Source organism: Myotis yumanensis, unplaced genomic scaffold (genome assembly GCF_028538775.1).
Source record: "Myotis yumanensis isolate MYYU_CA2020_CCGP unplaced genomic scaffold, mMyoYum1.0.hap1 SCAF_16, whole genome shotgun sequence".
NCBI classification, from domain to species: domain Eukaryota; kingdom Metazoa; phylum Chordata; class Mammalia; order Chiroptera; family Vespertilionidae; genus Myotis; species Myotis yumanensis.
Genome location: NW_027223767.1, coordinates 15,406,871 through 15,428,163, shown reverse-complemented (window position 1 = coordinate 15,428,163; position 21,293 = coordinate 15,406,871). Strand labels below are relative to the sequence as shown.

At 55.3% G+C, this 21,293-nt stretch overlaps 1 protein-coding gene across 6 annotated transcripts in view; it reads right to left on the bottom strand.

Moving 5' to 3' along the window:
• WSCD1 (WSC domain containing 1) overlaps positions 1-12,012 on the bottom strand; it is a 41,726-nt gene extending 29,714 nt beyond the window's left edge. Inside the window, exons 1-2 of one of the 6 annotated variants that reach the window (XM_070392963.1) lie at positions 11,954-12,012; positions 687-1,388 (exon numbers count right to left, since the gene is read on the bottom strand). In XM_070392963.1, coding sequence (XP_070249064.1) covers positions 687-1,113 — 427 coding nt within the window. In that variant the 5' untranslated portion in view covers positions 1,114-1,388; positions 11,954-12,012. Of the gene's footprint in view, positions 1-686; positions 1,389-1,482; positions 1,529-2,185; positions 2,221-9,345; positions 9,365-10,191; positions 10,207-10,674; positions 10,836-11,953 lie in introns of those variants that run through there. The other 5 variants (XM_070392964.1, XM_070392966.1, XM_070392968.1 and 2 more) reach the window with 5 other exon arrangements.
• Between the last annotated feature and the right edge of the window lie 9,281 nt (positions 12,013-21,293).

The following is a 21,293-nucleotide window of genomic DNA, read 5'->3' as shown; positions in this document are numbered from 1 at the left end:
CTGTTTTTATTAAGTGATAACAGCTGCCAGTTACTGAGTGCCGAATAAGGTACTAGGTCCTCCAGCCCAGGCGTCCTCGGCTTAGGTGTATAATGTACATCAGAATCACCGGGGAGGGTGGCTACATGGACTGCGGCCCCTGCCCCAGAGCTCAGGATCCCCCAAGTCCGGGAGAACCCGAGAATCTGCACTTGGAACAGGCTCCCCGGTGATGCTGAAGCTGCCGTTCTGGGACCCCACCTTGCCAGCCACTGCTCTACACGATCACATTTAATCCCCATGACAACCCTGGGGCGGGCATCTCTATCTCCATCTCAGAGGGACCTGGGGAAGGTAAGCGCCATGTTCAAGGCTACCCGACAAGTTTGTGGCTAAGCCAAGATTCAGGACAAGGATGGTCTGAACCCAAAGTCTGAGCTCAAAGTGACCTGCTCACACATCCTGCCTCAGCCACGTGGAAGTCCAGCTGGTGAGGGAGCGAAACTCCAAGGGGCTTCCCATCACAGGCCCTCCCCGCGCCGTGCGAGCAGGAGGGAAGGGACAACAGGTGAAGGCCGTGGGTCTGCAGTGCCTACTCCTCAGGCCGCCCCAGGGGCCAGAGAAAGGGGCCTCTGATCCCGTGACCCTGAGCAGGCTCCTGAGAGCAGCTCCCAAATATGCCAGAGGAACCAGGGCTGAGCACCTACCTCGGCTGCTGGCGGCTGGCCTGGGGGCCGCGGGGCCCAGGGCGGGCAGCGCCTGGGGGTCAGCCATGAAGTGGTGGAACCAGCGGCGCCGCAGCTGGCGCAGCTCCGAGTTGCGGCTCCGGAGCCAGCGGGGCCCAGGTCGGGGCCGGGCCAGGGGGCTCTGCAGCACGTCCACGCCGAGCAGCAGCTCCGGGCTGACACGGGGGTCCTGCAGGGCTCTGCTGTCCAGCAGGCCCACGCCCAGCGCCATGGCGGCCACGGGCAAGGCCTGCAGGGAGCCAGGCGCCCGGGGCCCCTGCGGCAGGGCCACTCGGGCCCGCTGCAGCAGCAGCAGGCTGCCGGTCATCAGGTAGGCGGCCGTGAGGAAGAACAGCAGGAACTGTGTTCTGCGGAGAAACTTCTGGAGTCGGAAGAAAGGTTTGGCCATGCCCCTGGGCGGCAGGGCTCCTGGCTGGAGCCTGGGCACGGCTCCTAGCGCCCGGGCGGGAGCGAGGCCGGGGCCTCCGGAGGCATCATCGCCGCATCCTGGAGCAGCCGGTGCTCTCGGGGGGCTACTGCTCCTCCTGCCCCGCTTCCGGCAGGTGCTCAGCTGGCACCATCACTCATATCCGGCCACTGGGCCCTGGGGCTGCAGCTTCTGGCCGAGTGTCATGACCTTCGCCATCCCTGAGCTCTGCCAACCCTCACCTCCGGCTCAGAAACCTGGAAAAGCAGAGAAAACCACGTAGGTGAAATAGGAGGGGCCACCACTCCCACCGCTCCAGGCCAGGAGCCCCTCGCTGCTGGCTCCGTTTACCAAAGGGGCTGGCTGTGCTGCAGGCACTGGGCAGAGAGCGGGCTTCAAGTCTCAGCTCTGCCACCGGCCGGCTGGGTGCCATCGGGCGAGTTACTTCACTTCCCAGGCCTCAGCTTCGTCACCTGTAAAATGGGACAACACTGTCCCCTGAGCGGCAGTGAGGATCCAGTAACGACAGCGACAGGGACGAGGAAGAGCAGCAGCTCTGTACTGAGTCCTACTGAGCGTCAGGCACTCGGCTCAACGCCTTACGTGTTATCTCATTTCATCTCCCCACCAATCCAGTGAGGTGGATCCTGTAATAGCCCCAATTACAGATGAAGGAACCGTGGCCAGAGGGGGCAAAGAAGCTTTCCCAACATTGCAAAGCTGGTCGACGGGGGAGCCAAGGTTTGCAGTACAGCTGGTCTGTACTCAGAGCCTGTGCTCTGAACTCCACAGATAGCCCGGCCACATCCAAGCGCAACCAGCCCAAGGCATGAGTATACAGCAGGTGCTCAACACAAGCATGCAAAACTCCCAGGGGCACACGAGGACAGCAGGCAGTGCTTTGGAAATTGCTTGGCAGAGGCGGTCAGCTTTAACACGGGAACAGGCACCGGGGGTGGGGGTGGGGGTGGGGGCGGGTGGAAAGAACTTGCAGTCTCCCCAGGCTTCCTGAAGGCTACGGGCCAAAGGAACAGGACAGCCCAGGGCCCCGCACCTGTGATCAGGGGCTGGAGCATCTGATGTGGAGAAGGTGAAGGGCTCTCAGGGCAGCCTCCCAGGGACCCCTCCATCCCCAGCATCAGGTCTCCTGCTGAGCGGTGGTTCCCACTGGCGGGCCTCTGAAGTGTGCTGTGAGGGGCGGGCAGCGGGTTCTGCAGCTGCCTGGAGCTGGGCTGCTGCGGGAGGAAGGCCCTCACACAAGGACAGGCTTGTCCCAAGAAGAAAGGCTCCGAGGAGCGTGACTAAGCCGCTGCCCGTAACTAACATGGGCCGGGACTCCCGCCAGACTCGCGGCCCCTCAATGGCTGCTCTGTGCGCTGGGAACAGGCAGCCGGGTGTGAGAGGAAAGACAATGTTTGGGCTCTGTGGCCTGGCATTCCAGGGGCGAAGATCCGGAGAAGCCCGGACCTGCATGACCCTTTCTGATCGAACGCTGATAGCTGCCAGTTCTGAGGCCTCTGGGGAGGGCAGGGATCTGGGAGTCCAGGCGGCGGGCCCTTTAGGCTGAGTGGGGGTGGCAGGCTGGGTAACCAGCAAATGAAGGTGGAATTAAACTCTGAGTCGGGAAGCCATTTCAGACCTTTATTTTCCCTCTAAGCTGGTGTGTGCCAGGCCCACCCCAGCCAGCCTCGTCAGATTTGTAAAACCGCAGAGAAAATCCTGAGAAATCCTGACTGATCTCCCCGTCTCCAAGCTCTGGCCCTTCCGACCCACCTCCACAGGGCTGCCGGGGTGATCCTCCTAACACGAAAATCTGATCACAGCACTCCCCTGCCTAAAACCCCTTTCAATAGCTCTCCATGGCTTTTGGGATAAACTCCAAGCTCCTTAGCACAACATACAAGGCCCCTTCATGATCCGGCCCATAGCTCATCTCTCCCCAGGCCCTTTCCATTGGCTTCGCCATCACGCATCCATGCACATGTGCACGCACACACGCACACACACGCCCACCATGCTCCAGCACAACTACCCAGCACATCTGTCTTGATGCCTCTGTACAGTGTCTCTTATGTCTTTCCCCCCTTTGCCTAATGCAGGGGTGGGGAACTTTTCTCCTGCCGAGGGCCATTTGGATATTTATAACATTATTTTCAGGCCACACAAAATGATCAACTTAAAAATTAGCTTGCTATATTTGGTCAAACATTTAATTAACTCACCCCTAATGCCTTGGCAGGGCCGGACCAAATGATTTCTTGGGCCTTATATGGCCCGCAGGCCGGACGTCCCCCACCCCTGGCCCTGTGCTCCCTCCAAGGCTCAGCCCAGGTGCTACTTCCTCTCAGAAGCTTTCCTCACCCACTGGGAGATTCCTCAGTTTCCCACAGGCCACAGCTGGCCCCTTCCCCAGCACTCACATCCTGGGACGATTTTAATTGTCCAGCTACTTGTCAGTCATCTTGGCAGGACTGTGATCGCCTCAAGGCTAGAGGTCCTACCCTTTTCATTTTGGTAACTCGGGCCCCCAGCGTGAGGCCTGGCCGTGCAGATGCTCGGCGATCTTTGGTTCTGAATACATTTTTGTAAATGAATGATGAGATAAATTGACAGGAGGATCCCAGTATCAGAAACCTGCCCCTGTGGGGTCTCCGGGCAATGAAATCTCGAGTTCCACTTATCCGGAGCTGTGGGAGCTCAGCCTGAAGAGCAGAGGCCACGGTGCGTGAGCACACTGCCCGAAGGCAGCTTAGCACAGGGAGGGCTTCCAGGCCACGGAGGCCGACGAGGTGCCTGAGGTTTATGCTATCCTTTCCCAGCTGTAAGTCCATGAAGAGGTGTTTCCAGCTCTGCTCACAAAGGACTTCTGGTTACAAGACCAGGATTCTATCAGCAAAAATAATCCTGTGAGGTGAAACTAAAAGGGGAGAAGGAAGGACTCCCGCTAGGGAAAGAAAAGTCCGGATAAGACAGAGCAGAAATGTGGGCAGAGGGTTAACAGTTCAGAACCTGGAAGATGCGGTGTGGCTCCCATACACACTTTACATACAGGCTGTGGACACGAGCTACAAGTTGGGTGGTGAACAGTGAGTGGGCATTGTTAGGGCTACAATCAGGATTCTACTGATCACACCCAAGTTCCCCAAGGCCTTCCAATGTCCTCTCTGGAGTTCCCCCTTCCCCGAGGGGCTGCCCCTGGTCTGAGGAGGGGGACACTGGGCATGAAGGCAGGGGTTGGGCGGAAGCTCAATGACCCAGGCCTGTTATAAAGCAGGCTGCCAGTCCAAACTTCTAAAATCACAAAGCAATTCCCAGCCCAGAACACCTGCATTGGGGGCCTGCATGCCCAAAGCATTAGGAACTTGCCCCTCTGCCCTAGACTTCTGCCACACTTCCCCACCAATATTATACTTGCCAATCACCCCCTCCCTGCCATGCCCACCTCTCCTTCTGGCTGGCAGCCCCTCTAGGGCACAGATCACATGGGATTTACCACCACATCCCCAGGTCCCAGGGTGGGATACATCTGCGCAGGCGCTCACAGCCAGCCAGGAGGTCAGTCTTAAAGCAGCACTCGCTGACCCCTGGGGACATCCAGCCACTGCCTGAGGCACTGGCCTGGGAGCCCATCAGCTGTGCCCACTGCCCTCCAAAGCCCGCGGGGGGGGGGGGGGGGGGGACGAAAGGGGGGGGACGGGGGCCGGGGTGGGGGGGGGGACTCCACAAAAGCGAACCCAGCTTGGGAAAATCATTGCCAGGACAGAGCCTCAGGCTCCTCACCTGTTAAATGGGCGTAAATCAGCATTGTTGTGGGGTCAATCGAGGAGTAAAACTGCTACCCACCAACCATGGCCAACACTGGTTATGAATACAAAGAGGCAAACAAGGAAACGCCGGAGGGGAGGCCTGCGGACAGTGAAATCAGTCACCTTCGCCTCTTCTTAGCCCCTCATGGCCTGGGGTGGGCCTCCTATCCCATTCCCACTTGAAGCTGGTCCCAGCTAAGATGGCTGTTAGCAATCATCTTATTTTTCCAGGCCACCATTTATGAAGCACATGCGGTGTTAATACACAGGCTAGGCTGCGTTGGATACTCGACCTGCGCCGTCTCATTCACTCGATACCTCCCACCGCGGCAGATGCCCTGGTTGCCCCCATTGAGAGCCAAAGTCACTAAAGCTCAGCCGGGTGAAGTCCACTGCCCAAGGTCAGACACACCGGGGCTGGCGCTCAGACCCAGGCCACCAGCTTCAGAGCCCGCCCCGTGCCCACTAAGCGTCCTGCTCTCCCCACACCAGCTCCGGCTTCACACAGGGCAAGATTTATTCCGCAAAGAGTGAGGTGTGCCTCCCTCCGCACCTTTCTGAAAGCCTGCCAGGCCAGAGCTCCTGGAGGAAGTCCTGCACACGGCGTCCCCGAGCCAAACCTCCTGGACGCTGCCATGTGGGTCAGTGTGCCGCCTGCTGGGCCCTCCCCTCCCGAAGTCTGGGTCATTTCCCCTAAGCCATGCTTCCCATGTGGCACCTCCCTCCTCAGAACCATGCAAAATGCTTCAGGGGGGACGATGGGGGGCTCCATCTTGCCTGAGGCTCAGGCCTGGTTGGAGGGGCGCCAGGGCTGAGGACACCTCTGTCATGCCCAGTGGCCGTCTAGAGGCCGGTTGTCACCCCAGAGAAGGGCAGGGCCTGGGGGATGGAGACCTGGAGTTCCCTCAGGAATGAGAGGAGAAATAATAGGACAAAGGTGCTCCCTGGGTCTCAGGGAGGGAGCAGGAGCCTGGCTCAGGTGGGCACTCAGGCAACCTGAGCCCTCTTCTGTCCCTCTGTTGTTATCTGGGTCCCAGGTAGATGCTGAACATAAAGAAGGTGTGTGTGGGGGGGGCAGGGGGGGATTGGGAAGATGGCACCTGCCTCTCACCCAGGTTTGGGGCTTGAGAAACTGAACAGGGAGAGGAGGGGGGAGGGGAGGCCAGGAGAGGAGGGGGGAGGGGAGGAAAGAGAAGAGAGGAGAGCCATAAAGACAAAGGAACAGGGCCCAGCATGTTGCTCTCCAGACAGGGAGATGGGCACTCTGAGCCCCAGCCTCTATGACTGGCAGCCGGCAGGGGAGGGGGGGTGTCTCAACAAAGCCACACCAGGGATCCTCCCCTCCCTGTCTTCTCCTACCTCACCAAAGCCTGCCTCTGCCCTGCTCAGGCTCAGTGCCTGTCATCTGGACCCTCCCCTCCCAGTAGCCTAAGAAGGCGATCTTTCTAACAGGAACTAATGCTACGGCCTGCAAAGGATCCCCAGGGCTCAGATGGCCAAGTTGAAGCTCCTCAGCCTGGCATTCAATGGCCCTTCTTGGTTCAGTCTCCCAGCCCTTCCTTTCACTATTGCTTCCAGAATGCAATCTCCCAACCAGCGTCCGCTGGCCAGCATGAGGCGCTCTGCACCCCCTCACACATGTTCTTCCACTGGCCATGGATGTCCGTGCCCCGTCTCATGGCTCTGCAATGCATTGTGGCCACCAGCCAAGGTGGCATCAGCTCCAATGCCACCTCTTCCATGATGCCTTCCTGATCCCTGGAACAGAGCCGCCCTCCCCGGCCCCACAGAGCTAGATGGCAAAGTTGGATGCTCTGTGAACTGTGCCTGGTCCTACCTGGAGTCAGGACTCTGCTACTCTGCCTATTCCTCCTCCCAGCCTGTGAGCCCCTTGCGGACATAGTCAGTACCTCTGCCCACCTCCGAGTGGAACACAGGACAGGCTCCCAGGAAATCTGTGCCCACTGGCCACCCTCCAATGCTCCAGGCCATGCTGCCCTCACCCTGGGCTCCCACGCCTCTGGTCTTGGAGACTCAGAAGAGAGCGAAGGACCCATCTATATATATAAAAGCCTAAGCGACCATTTCACCATCTGACCGTTGAACCGGTAGCTATGACGTGCACTTACCACCAGGGGGCAGACGCTCAATGCACAGGCATGGAAACATGGAACAGACTGATGAATCTTAGAGGGAAGGACGGGAAGAGATTAACCAAAGATCTTATATGCATACTAGAGGATCGGTGCATGAATTTGTGCACCAGTGGAGTCCCTCAGCTTGGCCTGTGGGAATCGCCAAAACCAGCAGTCTGACAACCCCCGAGGGGTCCTGGATTGTAAGAGGGCACAGGCCAGATCGAGGGACCCCACCGCTGTACGAATCCATGCACTGGGCCTCTAGTTAAATATAAACCTGCTGGCCCTTGAGTGGGATATGGTCTGGGAAATGGGAATGGAGTGGGGGTTCCCTAACTTTGAAGAGACAAATCTTTGGTATATGTGCTGCCAGAGTGAGCACAAAGAGGCAAATCTTTGAACTTCTGAACTTTTGAAGAAAGCCGAAAAGTAAGAAATGTTGCTAAAAAAGTTATAAAACATAACAGTAAGGTAGAAACTCCAGTCAATGCAAAAGCAAGGGGATCCTCCATCAAACCTACTGCTGAAGTTCATATAAATAAGAATACATTTTTCTATGCTACATTAGAGACTGCAAGGTAGTCAGGCTCGCACACTATCAATTGTGTTGAATGAACAGATCAACAAACCAAACGAATGAGTGATCGCTCCATAAACTTGTGAAGTCAAAATCATTATCATCCCCATTTTACACTTGCAGAGTTTGAGACAGAAAGAGGGCCAGTTAATGTGGGCAAAGATAAGTAGCTATTGCTAGCCTGGGCTCCAAGTTTTCTGATTTTAAATGTGTAGTTTCATCTACCAGAGCACATGGCCTTCATGTGTTCAACACCAGCCATGTAGGTTCTTCCAGGCACCGTGCTAAGGGCCAGGGCTGCAACGAAAGACAGAATACCCCTGCGGGGGCTGGTGTGTTCCCTTTGTAGTTAATTGATCTAGAGCCCAACCCACTCCTGAAACAGCCAAGCACAATGTCTTCTGGGCTATCTCTGGGTCACCTCTTTCACAGAACCTTATTTTGTTCATTTGTTCATATGTTTCTCCTACTCAGTGGTGCACTTCTACGAGTTGCCTAGATCCCATTGAGCGACCAGGACAAACCTGGGCAAGTGAGTGACGTACCCACCCAGTCAGCCTGGCCCTTCTCTGGCTCTCTGCTTGCTGTGCCTGCAGGCACTGGGATGAGGGGCTCAGGACACCTCCCTCTTGGCCCCCTCATACCAAGACAGCTACCCTCTGGTTTCCAGCAGCAAGAGAAGAGAAGTAGAAGGGAGAGACCTCAACAGCCACCAATCGGTGCACTGCATTTTAAAGCTTACAAAATTAATCGAATCCATTCTTTCCTCCACTTCTCACATCCACACTGGGAGGCAGAGTTCCTCCCTAACCACGTTCTCCAAAAGCGGCACATTTCTGATAATTTTCTGATAATTATCATCGGATAATATGTCAACATGGATTATTAGAGCCACGAGGAGGGATTAGAAGAAACAGTGTGTAAACAAGACATTGAGCCCCACGGAGAAGGGAGTCAAAGGCCAGGTTCATGCATTCGCTCCCCAGATGAGCAGGCCTGCCTCTAGCCCAGCTCTGCCCCTGCTGGCGGGTTTGATTATCATGCATATCTAACAAGTAAAGACCCTGAAGGCCTAAACACTGAGCTGCCCCAAAGCCCTTGGCCTTAACCTCAGTGTAGCACCCGAGGGAGAGTCAGGGAATGGGTCTCACCAAGTGTGACTGGGATCTGAGACAGATGGGAGCACAAGCCGAGAGTCTACAAAGAGAAGCACCCATTCCCCAGAGGCCCTGCTCGGACAGGATTCCATCTGGCCTGGAGGCTCGGTGTAGCCTGAAGACTCTACAGGGAACCAGCTCTGTGACTTACTCCCCAAATGCCGGGCCTTACCTGACTCGGCTGGAGGCTCGGGCTTCAGCAGCCGACCAACTGGTGGCCCGGAATACCCACTTCTGCCTGGTTAGGCAGACATGAGGGAAGGGACAGGGGTCTGGCCTTATGCCTAATCCAGGCTTCTCTTCGCTTCCAGCCAGATAGGCTGCAGGCCACAGAACAGCACCCCACAGGCTCCAATGCCCACTAACCCCCCGAATAATCCCTCTTCCTTCCAGAGGAGCTGTGGGAACGGTCCCGCTGAGCACAGGAGGATGCAGCAGCAGGTGAGGACCCCGGCATCCTCCTGGGGAAGGTGAGCTGCCAGCTCAGCCCACCAGCCCACCACCCAGCTCACCACCCAGCTCACCACCCAGCTCACCAAGCTCCTTAGCAAGTGGGCCTGGGAGAGACCAACATATCCTCCCACAAACCAGCACCGCTGCTCCTCCTTGTAGAACCCCTGGTCTGTGGTGGCCCAGCAGGGCACCTTCTCCACGGCACTCCCGAGGGCCAAGCTAAGTGTGTATGAGGTAGTGAGAGGCATAATTGAGAGACACCTCCCCCTGGCCCTCTCTCCAGCCCCTACAAGCACCAGGTAGGGCTGCCACAGACAGGGCAGGGCCAGCCAGCTTTCCACCTCCTCTGTTCTACTCCCCAGGGGCCCTCACTTTCTGAACTCCATGGCCTAGGCAATGCGGAGGAGAAAAGGCCCATCTCCTCATCACAGCCATGGCATGGAGTCCCAAGCTGGGACAACCCATGTGCCTCCATAAACCGCATGTTTCAGCGACAAGAGGGAATACACGGAGGACCAGGGCATCTAATGTTGTTAGAAAAGTAGTGGAGTTCCGAGCTTGTCCATCTTGGGAGCAGCGGGGACCCGGCTAGTGTAGGCAGCAGATGGATCCCAGGGCAGGACTATGGGGGCGGTGGGGGGGGAGGGGTGATTGGAACCCTTACACCATCCTCCCAGGACTCAGCAGGCTCAGCAAAGCAGCAGAAGTCCCCCGCTCTGCGCTGCGAGCCGGTAAGGAACAGGCATTATAGGAGGGCGCAGATGCTCAGGAAAAGACAACCCCCAGGTTACCCAGAGGCAGGGTACTCCTGGAGGCGTCTCGATACAAAAGAAAAACGCAATTAGCAGCCACCAGGCGTGAGTTTCTGTCCACGCCTGTGAAGACGCAAAGCTGTACTTGGGGTAGATACCGGGACAAAATATATATACATCTTGCTTTAGCTTCTGCCTCTGCTCAAGTTCACCAAGCTGGAGCAAGCCCTCTGCTGACCGGAAGCCTGGCTTGGTAGCAGAACGAGAGGGAGCTGCCGCTGGGTGAACTGTCTCCTCCTAGGAGAGGCTGTGCGCACCCCAAAGCGTGTCCTCGCTCCCCTCCCGGTACCAGATCCGCGGCTCATCTGGGAAACGGACAGTCTCAGTAAACCAAGAGGGGCATGAGCTCCAGCAACTGCCTTGAGCCCCCGCCCCCGCCCCCGCCCCAGCCCCTCATCCCGGAGCCCTCCCCGCCATGCGCACACTCACACTCGCTGCACCCCAAAGGCGCCCCGCCAGCGCGCCCGGAAGCCCCGGCAGGTGCAGTCCCACCGCGTCCCCAGCCGCGTCCACACAAACTTGTTCGCCGGCCGGACCAGGGGAACCCTGCCCGCAGCCCGCGCGGGTGTCCTGGCCGGGCACCCGGGGGACAGGACTCACCCGCGATCGCGGCCGGCTGGGGCGCCCGCTCCGGCGGCCACGCGCGCGCCTCCCTGGGGCGGCGAGCCCGCAGCCCCGCAGTGCCCGAGCCCAGCGCCCCGGCGCCCGCACGCCCCCGGGCTGTCCCGGGTCCGCGGCGAGCGGCCTGACGCGGCCGGGCACTGGGCGCCGCTGCCGGGCTCGCCTGGGCTGCGGACGGACCTCTGCGCTGAGCCCGGCGGCAGAGCCAGCGGGCGCCGAGCGGGCGGCGGGCGGGCGGCGGGCTAGCGGGCACCGGCTCTGCACATGCTCACTCGCGCGGCCGGGGGACAGCGGCCGGCCGCCGCCGGGTCCTAGAGGCGCCCGCGCCGCCGCCCTCTCGCCGCCGTGGGAGGGGTCGCGGCTTGCGGTGGGGAGGAGGCCCACACCTGCCCTGGCCCGCCAGACCGAACCACTGCGGGCCCTGTACCGAGCAAGGACGCTGACACCCAGTCCCGTACACATACTCACAAGCGCACACACAGCCCTACTCGCTGTGATACACACACCAGGAGAATGCATGGCGCTCACACCCAAACACACTTACACACAAGCACACTGGGCACCGCCGCACCGGGGAGCGTGTGGCCACGCTCAGATACAAACACACAGGGCAGATGCACACTGCCTGATACAAACACACCGAACCACTGCTTCACAGACCTCTCACACACGGAGCGCTGTCCCACACACTCAGAAACAGCCGGGGACACTGTGACAGGCACACATGCACACTGCCACACGGTTGGTAGCACTCTGATGCCAACACACAGCCAGACACACTTGGATCACTGTCCCATGCAGAGCTGGACACTGATGCCCACGTCCTTATACACACACACTGTGGGAAATAGTCATACACGGGATCACTACCCCACAGACAAATACGCTGACACTAGCTCCTTGCCCACACTTAGGGCTCTGCCACCAGCTGCTCCACTGCTCCACACCAACCCGGCCTTGATATAGACCTCCACAGAAGCAGAGCCACACACGAGTCCACTGACACACACTCTTATACAGAGAGTCATCCTGGGCATGGCCCACAGGCATACACACACACACACACACTGAGATTGACAGGTGTTGGTACAGACACACAGGTATACAATCACAGGCTATACACACCCCTTCTTTTTAAATAAGGGTTAGATCCAATCCTAAGGATTTCCCCTCCACACCCCACCCCTGCTCCTCAGCAATCCCCAGGCCACAGTGTCACCCCTGCCCTCCCAGGTGCCTCAGTGGGCCCTGTCCTCACCTGTGGCTGACTGAGATGCTCCGGGAGGCTGAGGACCGCAGAGGCTGTGGGAGCAGGTGGTGTGGCTCTAATCCTGGTTTCCCGAAAGCAAGTTTCATGCCTCTGACTCCCGCTAGGGGCAGAGCTGCTTGCCAAGGCTCAGAGGAGCCTTTCAACAGGTGCTGGGCTGCAGGGAGAGGATGAGCCTGGGGACCAGTCAGAGCCCTGCTTTCCTGTGGGTCTGCCAGAGAGAAGAGGGCCTTGCTGGTCTGACCAAGCACCAAAGTTAGAGCAGTCAGCTCGCTCCAGGTGATCGTTGTGAGCTCTGGAACTAGCAGGGGCACGGGCATAAGAGACACATCCTGTTGGGCCCCAGCACTCCTGGCATGCAGAGAAGCCTCTTGGGCATCCCTTACCGAATGTGAATGTGTGTGCTGCTATAATTGTCAACCACAATAACCACTGCATGTTTTACAGTGCATTTGGGGTTCAAGGCCCTCTCCAGGAGCTGCTACATACTAGTAATTTGCAGGGCCCAATACAAAATGAAAATGTGAGCCCTTTGTTCAAGAATTTTTAAGAATTTCAAGAGATAAGAGCAGAACAGCAAGCCCCAGGGGAACTCAAGCCCAGCTCCTCTGGGAGGCCTGGCATTGCCCTGCAGCTACCATTTGGGACAGAGGATCCAAGCTGAGTGTTGTGGCTGCCACAAGGGAGGAAATTTGCCTCAAGAAAAGAAGAGAAAGGGCTGCCAGGCATCTGTGCCATTTCTGTGGGCAATGCCACACTGCACCTGCTTTGCAAAGCCCTCTAGGGGCGCACCGCAGGGCCTCTGAGTGGGAGAGAGGTAGGAAGGCGCACCTGCTGACTCTGGGGAGAGATGTTGAGAAAGGAGGTGCATAAAAGCATCCAGGAAGTAGTTGTGAAGGGCCTGGGACATGTTGCTTGGGCCACTGACAGTATTCAAATGGCCAGGAGTGTTACAGGGTTGGGATGAAGCCCTCCTCTGTGTCAATGGAGATAGATAAGGGGGGTACCAGGAGGCCCTGGACTACACCTGATAGTGGAATCACTCCCAACCCCCGTACAGCTCTCTGCCACAGCTCCTCTCTCTCCGTAGCTGGGACTGTGTGACGTGAATTCGCATATCATCTCTGTCTCTATCCCAGAAGCCATTGTGGGAAGATATGTTAACATCACAGGGCTATGGAGGTCCCATGACGGTGCTGACACATGTCCAGGTCCTGCTGAGTTACGTACTCTCCTATGTCCTCGGCAAGCCTGGCACTTCAGTTCCATCTCCCTGTGTTTGGCTCTTGACTCCAACTCCTCTCTTGTGGCTCCCAATGACTGGATCCCAAGTATTTAAATTGCCTCCTAGCCTCATGCTACATGGTGGTTTCTCCTTCCAGCATCCATCCTTCCATCTAGCCATCCTTTCATTGATTCACTGGGCAAGGCACCCGTGGATTTTGTGTTCAACATTGGAAACCCTTTGAAAAGAAGAACCAGAACCCTCAATGAGTTTCCAGTGTGGAGAACTGGGCAAAGAAACAGACCCAAAGTGACACCATACCACAAAGGAGAAGCTCTGCTATTCCTGCTAGGATGCTTGCAGCTTCAGGCACATGGCCACCTGCTCAAATAGTTCCTCTGTTTGCAGAGAAGAGTGTGATGGCTGATGGGAAGACTACTCGCTGTGTGTGCCATATATGTGCATGGTGCATCGGAAATCAAAAGATCTGCAACATCATTTTGGAAAAGTTCAGGGAAGGCTTCATGGAGGAGGTGACATTTCACCTGACTCTCGAAGAAAAAGTAGGCATCTGCAGGGGCCATTCCAGGGCAGGTAAGCATCCTGTGTGAAGGTAGGAAGGCATGAAATGCACATTGTATTAAGGGAATTGCCAGTAACTTGACACAGCTGGTGCAAGGTCAGGGGTGGTTGGAGAGGAGGCTGGACCGTTACTGGCCGCCTGAGCCCTCATTCTGATCATTGACACCAATGGACATGAGCTCAACGATTTGCTGGGCTGCTGTTTACTTGTCTCTCCTTGAGTACTAGCGACTTAAATATGCCTCTGAGCCAGTGACAGATGGTAATTGCACCCCCTGCTGAGCTGCGCCAGCCAACACCGAGAGGGACGGGAAGGGCGGGAATCTGCCTGGGAAGAAAGGAGCCCCTCTGAGCACTGGTCTGGTCTGGGTGCAGCCAGGCTTCCTAGGCCTGGGCCAGAGGTGCCTGGAAGTTTCAGGAATTCTGAGGCCGTGGAGAGGGCACTGGGCTGAAAACAGGAGGAAGCCTGAGTTCCTTTTTGGTTCCACCTGGACAGGCTGTGCAGCCTCAAGCAAAACTTCCCTTTCTGGGCCCCGGTCTGCCTTTCTGGGCCCTGGTCTGCCTTTCTGGGCTCCGGTCTGCCTTTCTGGGCCTCAGTCTGCCTTTCTGGGAAATGGGCATGTTGTCTCGCTGATGTTGAAGGGCTTTCTTTAAGCGAGGCAGGGAATGAAATGAGAGTGCTTTGGGATCAATCCCTTCTGCTTCTCTAGTTGGGCAAATAAAATAATTTCTCCCAGTAGCTTTTAATTTTCATTTATTTGTTTGTTTGTTTGTTTGTTTCAATCCTCACTCTGGGATAATTTTTCCATTGATTTTTAGAGATAGTGGAAGGGAGGGAGGGAGGAGAAAGAGACACACATGGATTAGTTGCCTCCTGCATGTACTGCATGCATCCTGACTAGGGCATGGGAGTGAATTCGCAACCCAGGTATGTGCCCTTGACCAGGAATCAAACCTGAGACCCTTCAGTGTGTAGGCTGATGCTCTAACCGCTGAACAACACTGGCTAGGGCTTCTCCCGGTAGTTTTTCAATCTGCAAAATGAGGAAAATGTTTTCTTTCTAGGGCATAGTTCCTGGCAGAGGTGTATATTTAATATGAGGATTCTTCCAGCTGGTGGGAGTTATGATGATAATTTTCACCAGACCTGCCTGGGGTCTGATTGGCAGGTGCTGGAGTAAGGTCTGATGGATTGGGTTTGTGGCTGCCTGACCCATCAGCCATCCTACCTGCACAAAGACAGCGATGGGGTGGTGCCGAGTGCAGAAGTCAGTTGGTTGGGTTTGATGCAGAGCTTATGGGACCAGTTGTCAGCTAGAAGGTGTGAGGGTGCTGGGGTGGCAAGTGGGCCCTGGTGCTAGAGAGGGGCAGAGTAGATGCCCTGCTCTGTTCCTCCCGCTGCCTGGTCACTAGTGGGCACACGATGTGCATAGCAGAGGAAGCACCTCATCTTTGTTCCATTTTTATGAACTTCCCTGTAAGTCACTTATCAAAGGCCTTGAACTTGCAAATTGTCTTCTGAGTTAAGCTGCGGAGCAACTCAAGCTCATCACATTGATAAAAGCGGAGGTGGCCCTGGCTGGTTTGGCTCACTGGCTAGAGCATCGGCCTGGGACTGAAGGGTCCCAGGTTCAATTCCGGTCAGGGGCATGTACCTGGGTTGCGGGTACATCCCCAGTGGGAGGTGTGCAGGAGGCAGCTGATCGATGCTTCTCTCTCATCGATGTTTCTAGCTCTCTATCCCTCTCCCTTCCTCACTGTAAAAAGTCAATAAAATATATATTGTTAAAAAAAGAGGAGATGGGTTCACTTTTGTACACGGATTTTGTAATAATTTTGGATTTACTGTAAAGTTGCAAAGACAGCAGAGTTCTCCTGGGCCCCTCCCTCAGTTTCCCCCGTTGTGAACATCTCATATCATAGGGCGCCTTTGTCAAAGCTGAGAAACTCGCATTGGCACATAGCGGTTAACCAAACTCCAGATTTGTTTGGATCTCACCAACTTTTCTTTCCTGTCTCCTTTCTGCTCCAGGATCCAAGCCAGGCTGCCACACTGCCTTTAGTTGTCGCTTCTCTCCAGTCCCTTTTGCTCTGTGGCACTTTCTCAACCTTTCCTTGTCCTTCGTGACTTTGACAGTTCTGAGAGGTGCTGGTCAGGTATCCTGTAGAATGTCCACTGGGCTCATTTCAAACAACTAGACGTCTCAGACTAGAGAAGTTTGGAAGCCAGAGACATCATGTGACTATGGATGTGCATGAGGCAGGACCAGGCTCAAGTTCATGAATGCTACTTCCCCAGAACCGAGGACAGGGCCTGCCTTGGGCAGGACTCTGCCAGGATGTGTGCAATGGACGGTGCACGAGCTCCCTCATGCTTCCTCCACCTCCACCTGGGATTGTGTGTGAGGCAGAGATGTGCGCCTGGTGTCTGGGAGGGTGGAAAACTGAGGGCTGGGTGGGTCAGGGACCTGGGGGCATGGAGGTGTCTGTATAATTCAGGTAGGCCCTCCAGACCCTGATTTCACCAGAATGAACAGCTCAGAAGAGCAAGGAATCCATTTTGGAGGAATAGAAATAGGGGTTGAGGAAAACACTTCAAAAAAAGATATGGGTTGATGGAGTGGGTGGGTGGAGGAGAAGAATATTCCAGAACCAAGAGGAGGCGATGCAAGTCCATCAAGACTAAGGCAGCAAGCATACTTGAATGCCCAGGGAAGGTGGGCCATTCTCTATGGTTGGCAAGCAGGTGGGGGCACAAGGCTAGAAGTGTATTAGGAAACCTAGGGGATTTGGCCTTCATCCTGGAGCTGGGCGCTGGAGAGCCGCTGGAAGTTTTGCACCCATAGGTGGAAACAGTGATGTGGGGAAGGGAGAGGGGTGATGGGTCCTGACCATCCTGACCACCCTTTCTAGGCCTGCAGTTGCCATGGCAACCAGAACCAGGGAGAGTGGAGCAGGATCTTTTTGTTTCTATATGTATGAGTTTGACCCTCAGAACGTTGGCCTGAGTTTAAGACAAATAGCTGGGGCCACCTCTTCCCCTGAAGTCAGTCCCCAGGTGAGTAGACAGTTTCAGCACCATCTCAGCAAAGCCAAGGCCTGGTTTGTGGGCCCAGTGCCCCTCCTGACCCCTCCCCACCTGAGAGATGACAGAAGTCAGGTATGTGTCAGGCTCTCGGACCAGACTCCACCCAGTTTGGACCAAGCTCCCAGGAACAGGCAAATGGGAAGGGACAGCCAGTGCCAGCAGTCATCAGGTGTCTGTCACCTGCATTTCCAGGCAGATGGAGGTGGCTGCCAGTGAATGTGGCACTTCAGAGGCAGCCTTGCCCCTGAAGGAGCCACTGAGACACGCTAAGGCCTTGCCCAAGTTGCAGTTCCCCCTCCGTGAGCCTGTGCCACCTCTGCCTCCTTCAGCCTGACTCCCTCCTCCCAAGTCAGCCTCCTGGAACCCTGCATTGTCTGCCTGGCCCCTGCCTCCCAGAACCACCCTTTATAAAGACAGATCTGGCTCCTCCACACCCAGCCGCAAGCACCTCTTTACCCATCATTATGACCGTCTCCTGAAAAGAAATCACCTTTTTCAGTGCTTTTTGAAGATAACGTTGCTAAGATTTGCTTACAGCAACACCAAACAGTTCTGGGGTCAGTCCCAGGAATAATTAATTAATCCGCCTATGTTCAATTTCTTTATCTCCTTTTATTTCTACTGACTGATCAAGGCGGGCTCAGGCTACCACGTCTCTCCCCAAACAGCCCTGCTCTTCAAAACAATCTAGACAGCGTCCTGTTGGTTACATAAGAAATTTTGGAAGAAATCTTTTCTGGGGGGAAAATTGGAGAAAAATAATCTCATCCTATATGTGGGCATTTGCAGTTTCTAAAATGCAGGTCTGCCCTGGCTGCTGAGCCTCAGTTGGTTGAGCGTTGTCCGGGGCACCGAGAGGTCACAGGTTTGCTTTCCGCCCAGGACACATGCTCAGGTTGTGGGTTTGGTCCTCAGTAGGGGGCGTGCAAGAGGCGGCCGACTGACGTTTCTCTCTCCCTCTCCCTTCTCTCTCTCTAAAATCAATAAAAACATATTAAAAAAAAATAAAATGCAGATATGGCCAAGTCGCACCTCCTTGTGATCCTTCAAGGTCCTACCAGTACAAACTCCATCAGTAAAGGTCTGATGCAGCCAAACTCATCATCCATGTCTTGCCAGCCTTGCCCAAGACTTGACCTCAGCTCCTGAATTACAGTATCTGACTCCCCCCGGCTGGGTTAGGCACCCCCAACCTGAACACAGACACACATACATGCACACTTGAGTGTGTGCACTAACATATTTTATGCATGCACATATATATGCACACATGTGAACGTGTATACATACATGTACAATATGTGCATACACCTGGATACACGTGCATCACAACACACCACGCCCATGTACACACAAATACATGCGTTTGTACATACATACATATACACATGGACATACATGTGTGCATGCACACACACAAATACTTTTTATATGTGTTTGTTTTCATCATAGCTCTGGTTCTTAGAGGATTTAGGAGTCTTGCACTGGTCTGTCCCTCCTCCACACTGCCCTCTGCTGGCCCTCAGGAAGAGGGCAGTCCCAGCACCCAATGAGAGATTAATAGCACTGAGCAGTTAGGAGGCTGGGCTCTGGAACTGGCTCAGCCACTGTCCTTCTGTGGGACCTGGAGCAGTCCCTGCCCTTCCCTGGGGCTCAATCTCCCTCAAGGACGATGAGTGGGGCCTATGTGGGACCTACGTGGACCAGGTTGGAGCCGGTCCCATACCCGGGTAGGGACATGAGGAGGCTAGCCTATGATTCCCGGCTGCAGCCGGCCCGGCCGCCCTACCCAGCTTACTTACAATGTTTTTAGTTCCAAGAGGACCCATTTCTGAACTCCTGTCTGAGATATAAATTACCTTAAAGGGCTGCTTTGTATCGCGGTGGTTGGACAGTACCTAACCAGAAAGCTCGCCTGCCTTTCAGCAAGTTCAATCCAAGGAGAGTTATGGATTTTTTTTTTCATCCTAATTGAGCACTTCAGAAAGGGGAGTTGGAAACCTTCAATAGGTCTCATTTTTAAGGAAAGCAATTTTGACTTATTAGGCGCCGTTGGCTTCAGAAATATGCTCACTAATGACTTCTATTTAAATATTTCCCTCCAGCTGAGACTTTTAAGGGAAATACTGTGTGCGTGGAGTCAGCGTCCCCCAGATGAGCATTTCCCACCTCAGCCTCTGACCTTTCTCCGCCGGATTCTCTCAGGAATTCGAGACCCGTTACAGGCTGAGTTAAGAAAGCCCCTGCTGGGGTCATCTACAGGAACGGTGGCCTCCCTGCCTCTCACCTGCTGTGTGTAAAGCACAAACTTGGGTGGAACCGCTGGTCTCTCAAAATCCCTCACTGGCTCCCCAGCCCTTACAGGATCAAACCCAAACCTCTAGTCTTGCACAAGAGGCCCGTCCTGCCCTCATCTGGGACCACAATGCCCACTCCACTCCCTCTTGAGACCCAGGCAGGAAATGGTGGCGGTGGTGCCCAAACTCCTGGCCGGTTCGTGTGCGAGTGACCTGCACAGGCCCACAGGGCTCAGCATCCAGAAAGGCCTGGTTTAATGCTCTGCCATCGCTGCCCCAATATTCTTTCTTCCTTTCTTTCTTCCTTCCTTTCTTTCTTTCTTCCTTTCTTTCTTTCTTTCTTTCTTTCTTTCTTTCTTTCTTTCTTTCTTTTTCTTTCTTTCTTCCTTTCTTTCCTTGTTTTTTTATTTTAAATTTATTTATCTTTATTGTTGAGGGTATCACAGATGTCCCCCATTGCTCCGCTCCACCCAGTCCCCCCCCCCCGCCCCCCCCCCCCCGACATGCCCGTGGCCATGGGTTATGCATATAAGTTCTTTGGTAATCTCTGCCTGCCCCCTCCCCTCTTCCCTCTGAGATTCCACAGTCTGTTCCATGCTTCCATGTCTCTGGGCCTATTTTGTCCATCAGTTTATTTTGTTCACTAGATTCCACATATAGGTGCGATCGTACGGTACTTGTCTTTCTCTGACTGACTTATTTCACTTAACAAAATACGCTCCAGGTCCCTCTATGCTGTCTCGAAGGGGAAGCTGCATAGTATTCTGTTGTGTTAATGCACCACAGCTTTTGGATCCACTCACTTACTGATGGGCACTTGGGCTGTTTCCAGATCTTAGCTCTGTAAAGAGCGCTGCACACATTCTCATTTTGCTCCGGGCCCCGCAAATTATGGAGCCGATCGCCACGCCTCCTATAACTCTCTGCTTTTCATTGTGCGTGCCGTTTCCTCTACACAAGGCGTCAGCCTTCAGCCCTGCTTGTGCTTGTCCATGTGAGCAGCCCTGGGGAGGGGAGCAGTGCGGCCCAGTGGCGGAACAGAGCGGGGGACAGGGGGCAAATCTCAGCTCCGAGTTACCTGTTCTGGGGCAAGAGACTTAGCCTCTCCAAACCTTAGTTTTCCCACCTGAACAACAGGGCCATCCTCATCCCTGCTTCCTAGTTTGCTGCAAAGACTAAGTTAGAGATAAGCGTGGAGTAGAGTGTCTGGGACCAGTGACTGTTTAGCGATATTCCTCCCTGCTGTGGTTTCTTTGTGACTGTGATTTAGTGCTGACCCTCTAGGAAGCCTTCCCCAGCTGGCCTGACTCCTTCACCTGGAGTGAGACGGCCCTCGCCCGCGCTCTGCAGCCTCCTCTCTTGCCCGTGTGCCGGCTGGGCCAGTGCATTGCAGCTGTCTGTCACACTTATGAATGCTTTCGTTGGCAAGTGTCAGGAACTCACTCAAGCCAGGTTAGGTCAACAGAGGGGCTGTTTATAAGAATATGGAGGTGTCTGTCCCACAGAACCCCAAGGCCAAGATAGTCGCTGAGCCTCAGTGAGGCCTGGAATAGAAACCTGGGAAACCTCTGGGAACACAGGGAACAGCCACTCTCCCCCTTTTACTTCTGCTTTTATCTGAGTGTTGGCCTTGTGCCCCTATCTCTTCCTCTCCCTTTCTGCTTCTCCATCTTTCTATCTCTCTGTCCCTCCCTGTCCCTCCGTCCCTCTGTCTCCCACCCCCTCCACCCTCTCTGCAGACCAACATCTTCCTCAACTCAGCCACAAGGTTAAACGTATGGCCTCTCAGTAACTTCTCCCGATGGCTCTAGCCACCGGAATGTTGAGCAGTTTCTGATTCAGTTTCCAAGTTCTGCAGACAGAGGCCGATTGGCTCTCCAGGGTCAGGTGCACCAGACCCCAAATTATGGGATGACCTTACGCTCCAGAGTGGCTTCATCCTTCGTACCTGTCTACCATGCACGTCTCTCTTCCCCTAAAGGTCGATAAAGGGCCCCTACAGGACCACACGTTCCCCACCTTTGCCTCGTCCAGTTCCCAGTCCATGCCTAGAACATGCATTGTTGTTGAGTAATGGGAGGCGTGAACAATGAAGGAGGGGCTTGCACGTCCAACTTGGAGCATCATGCAATCTTACAG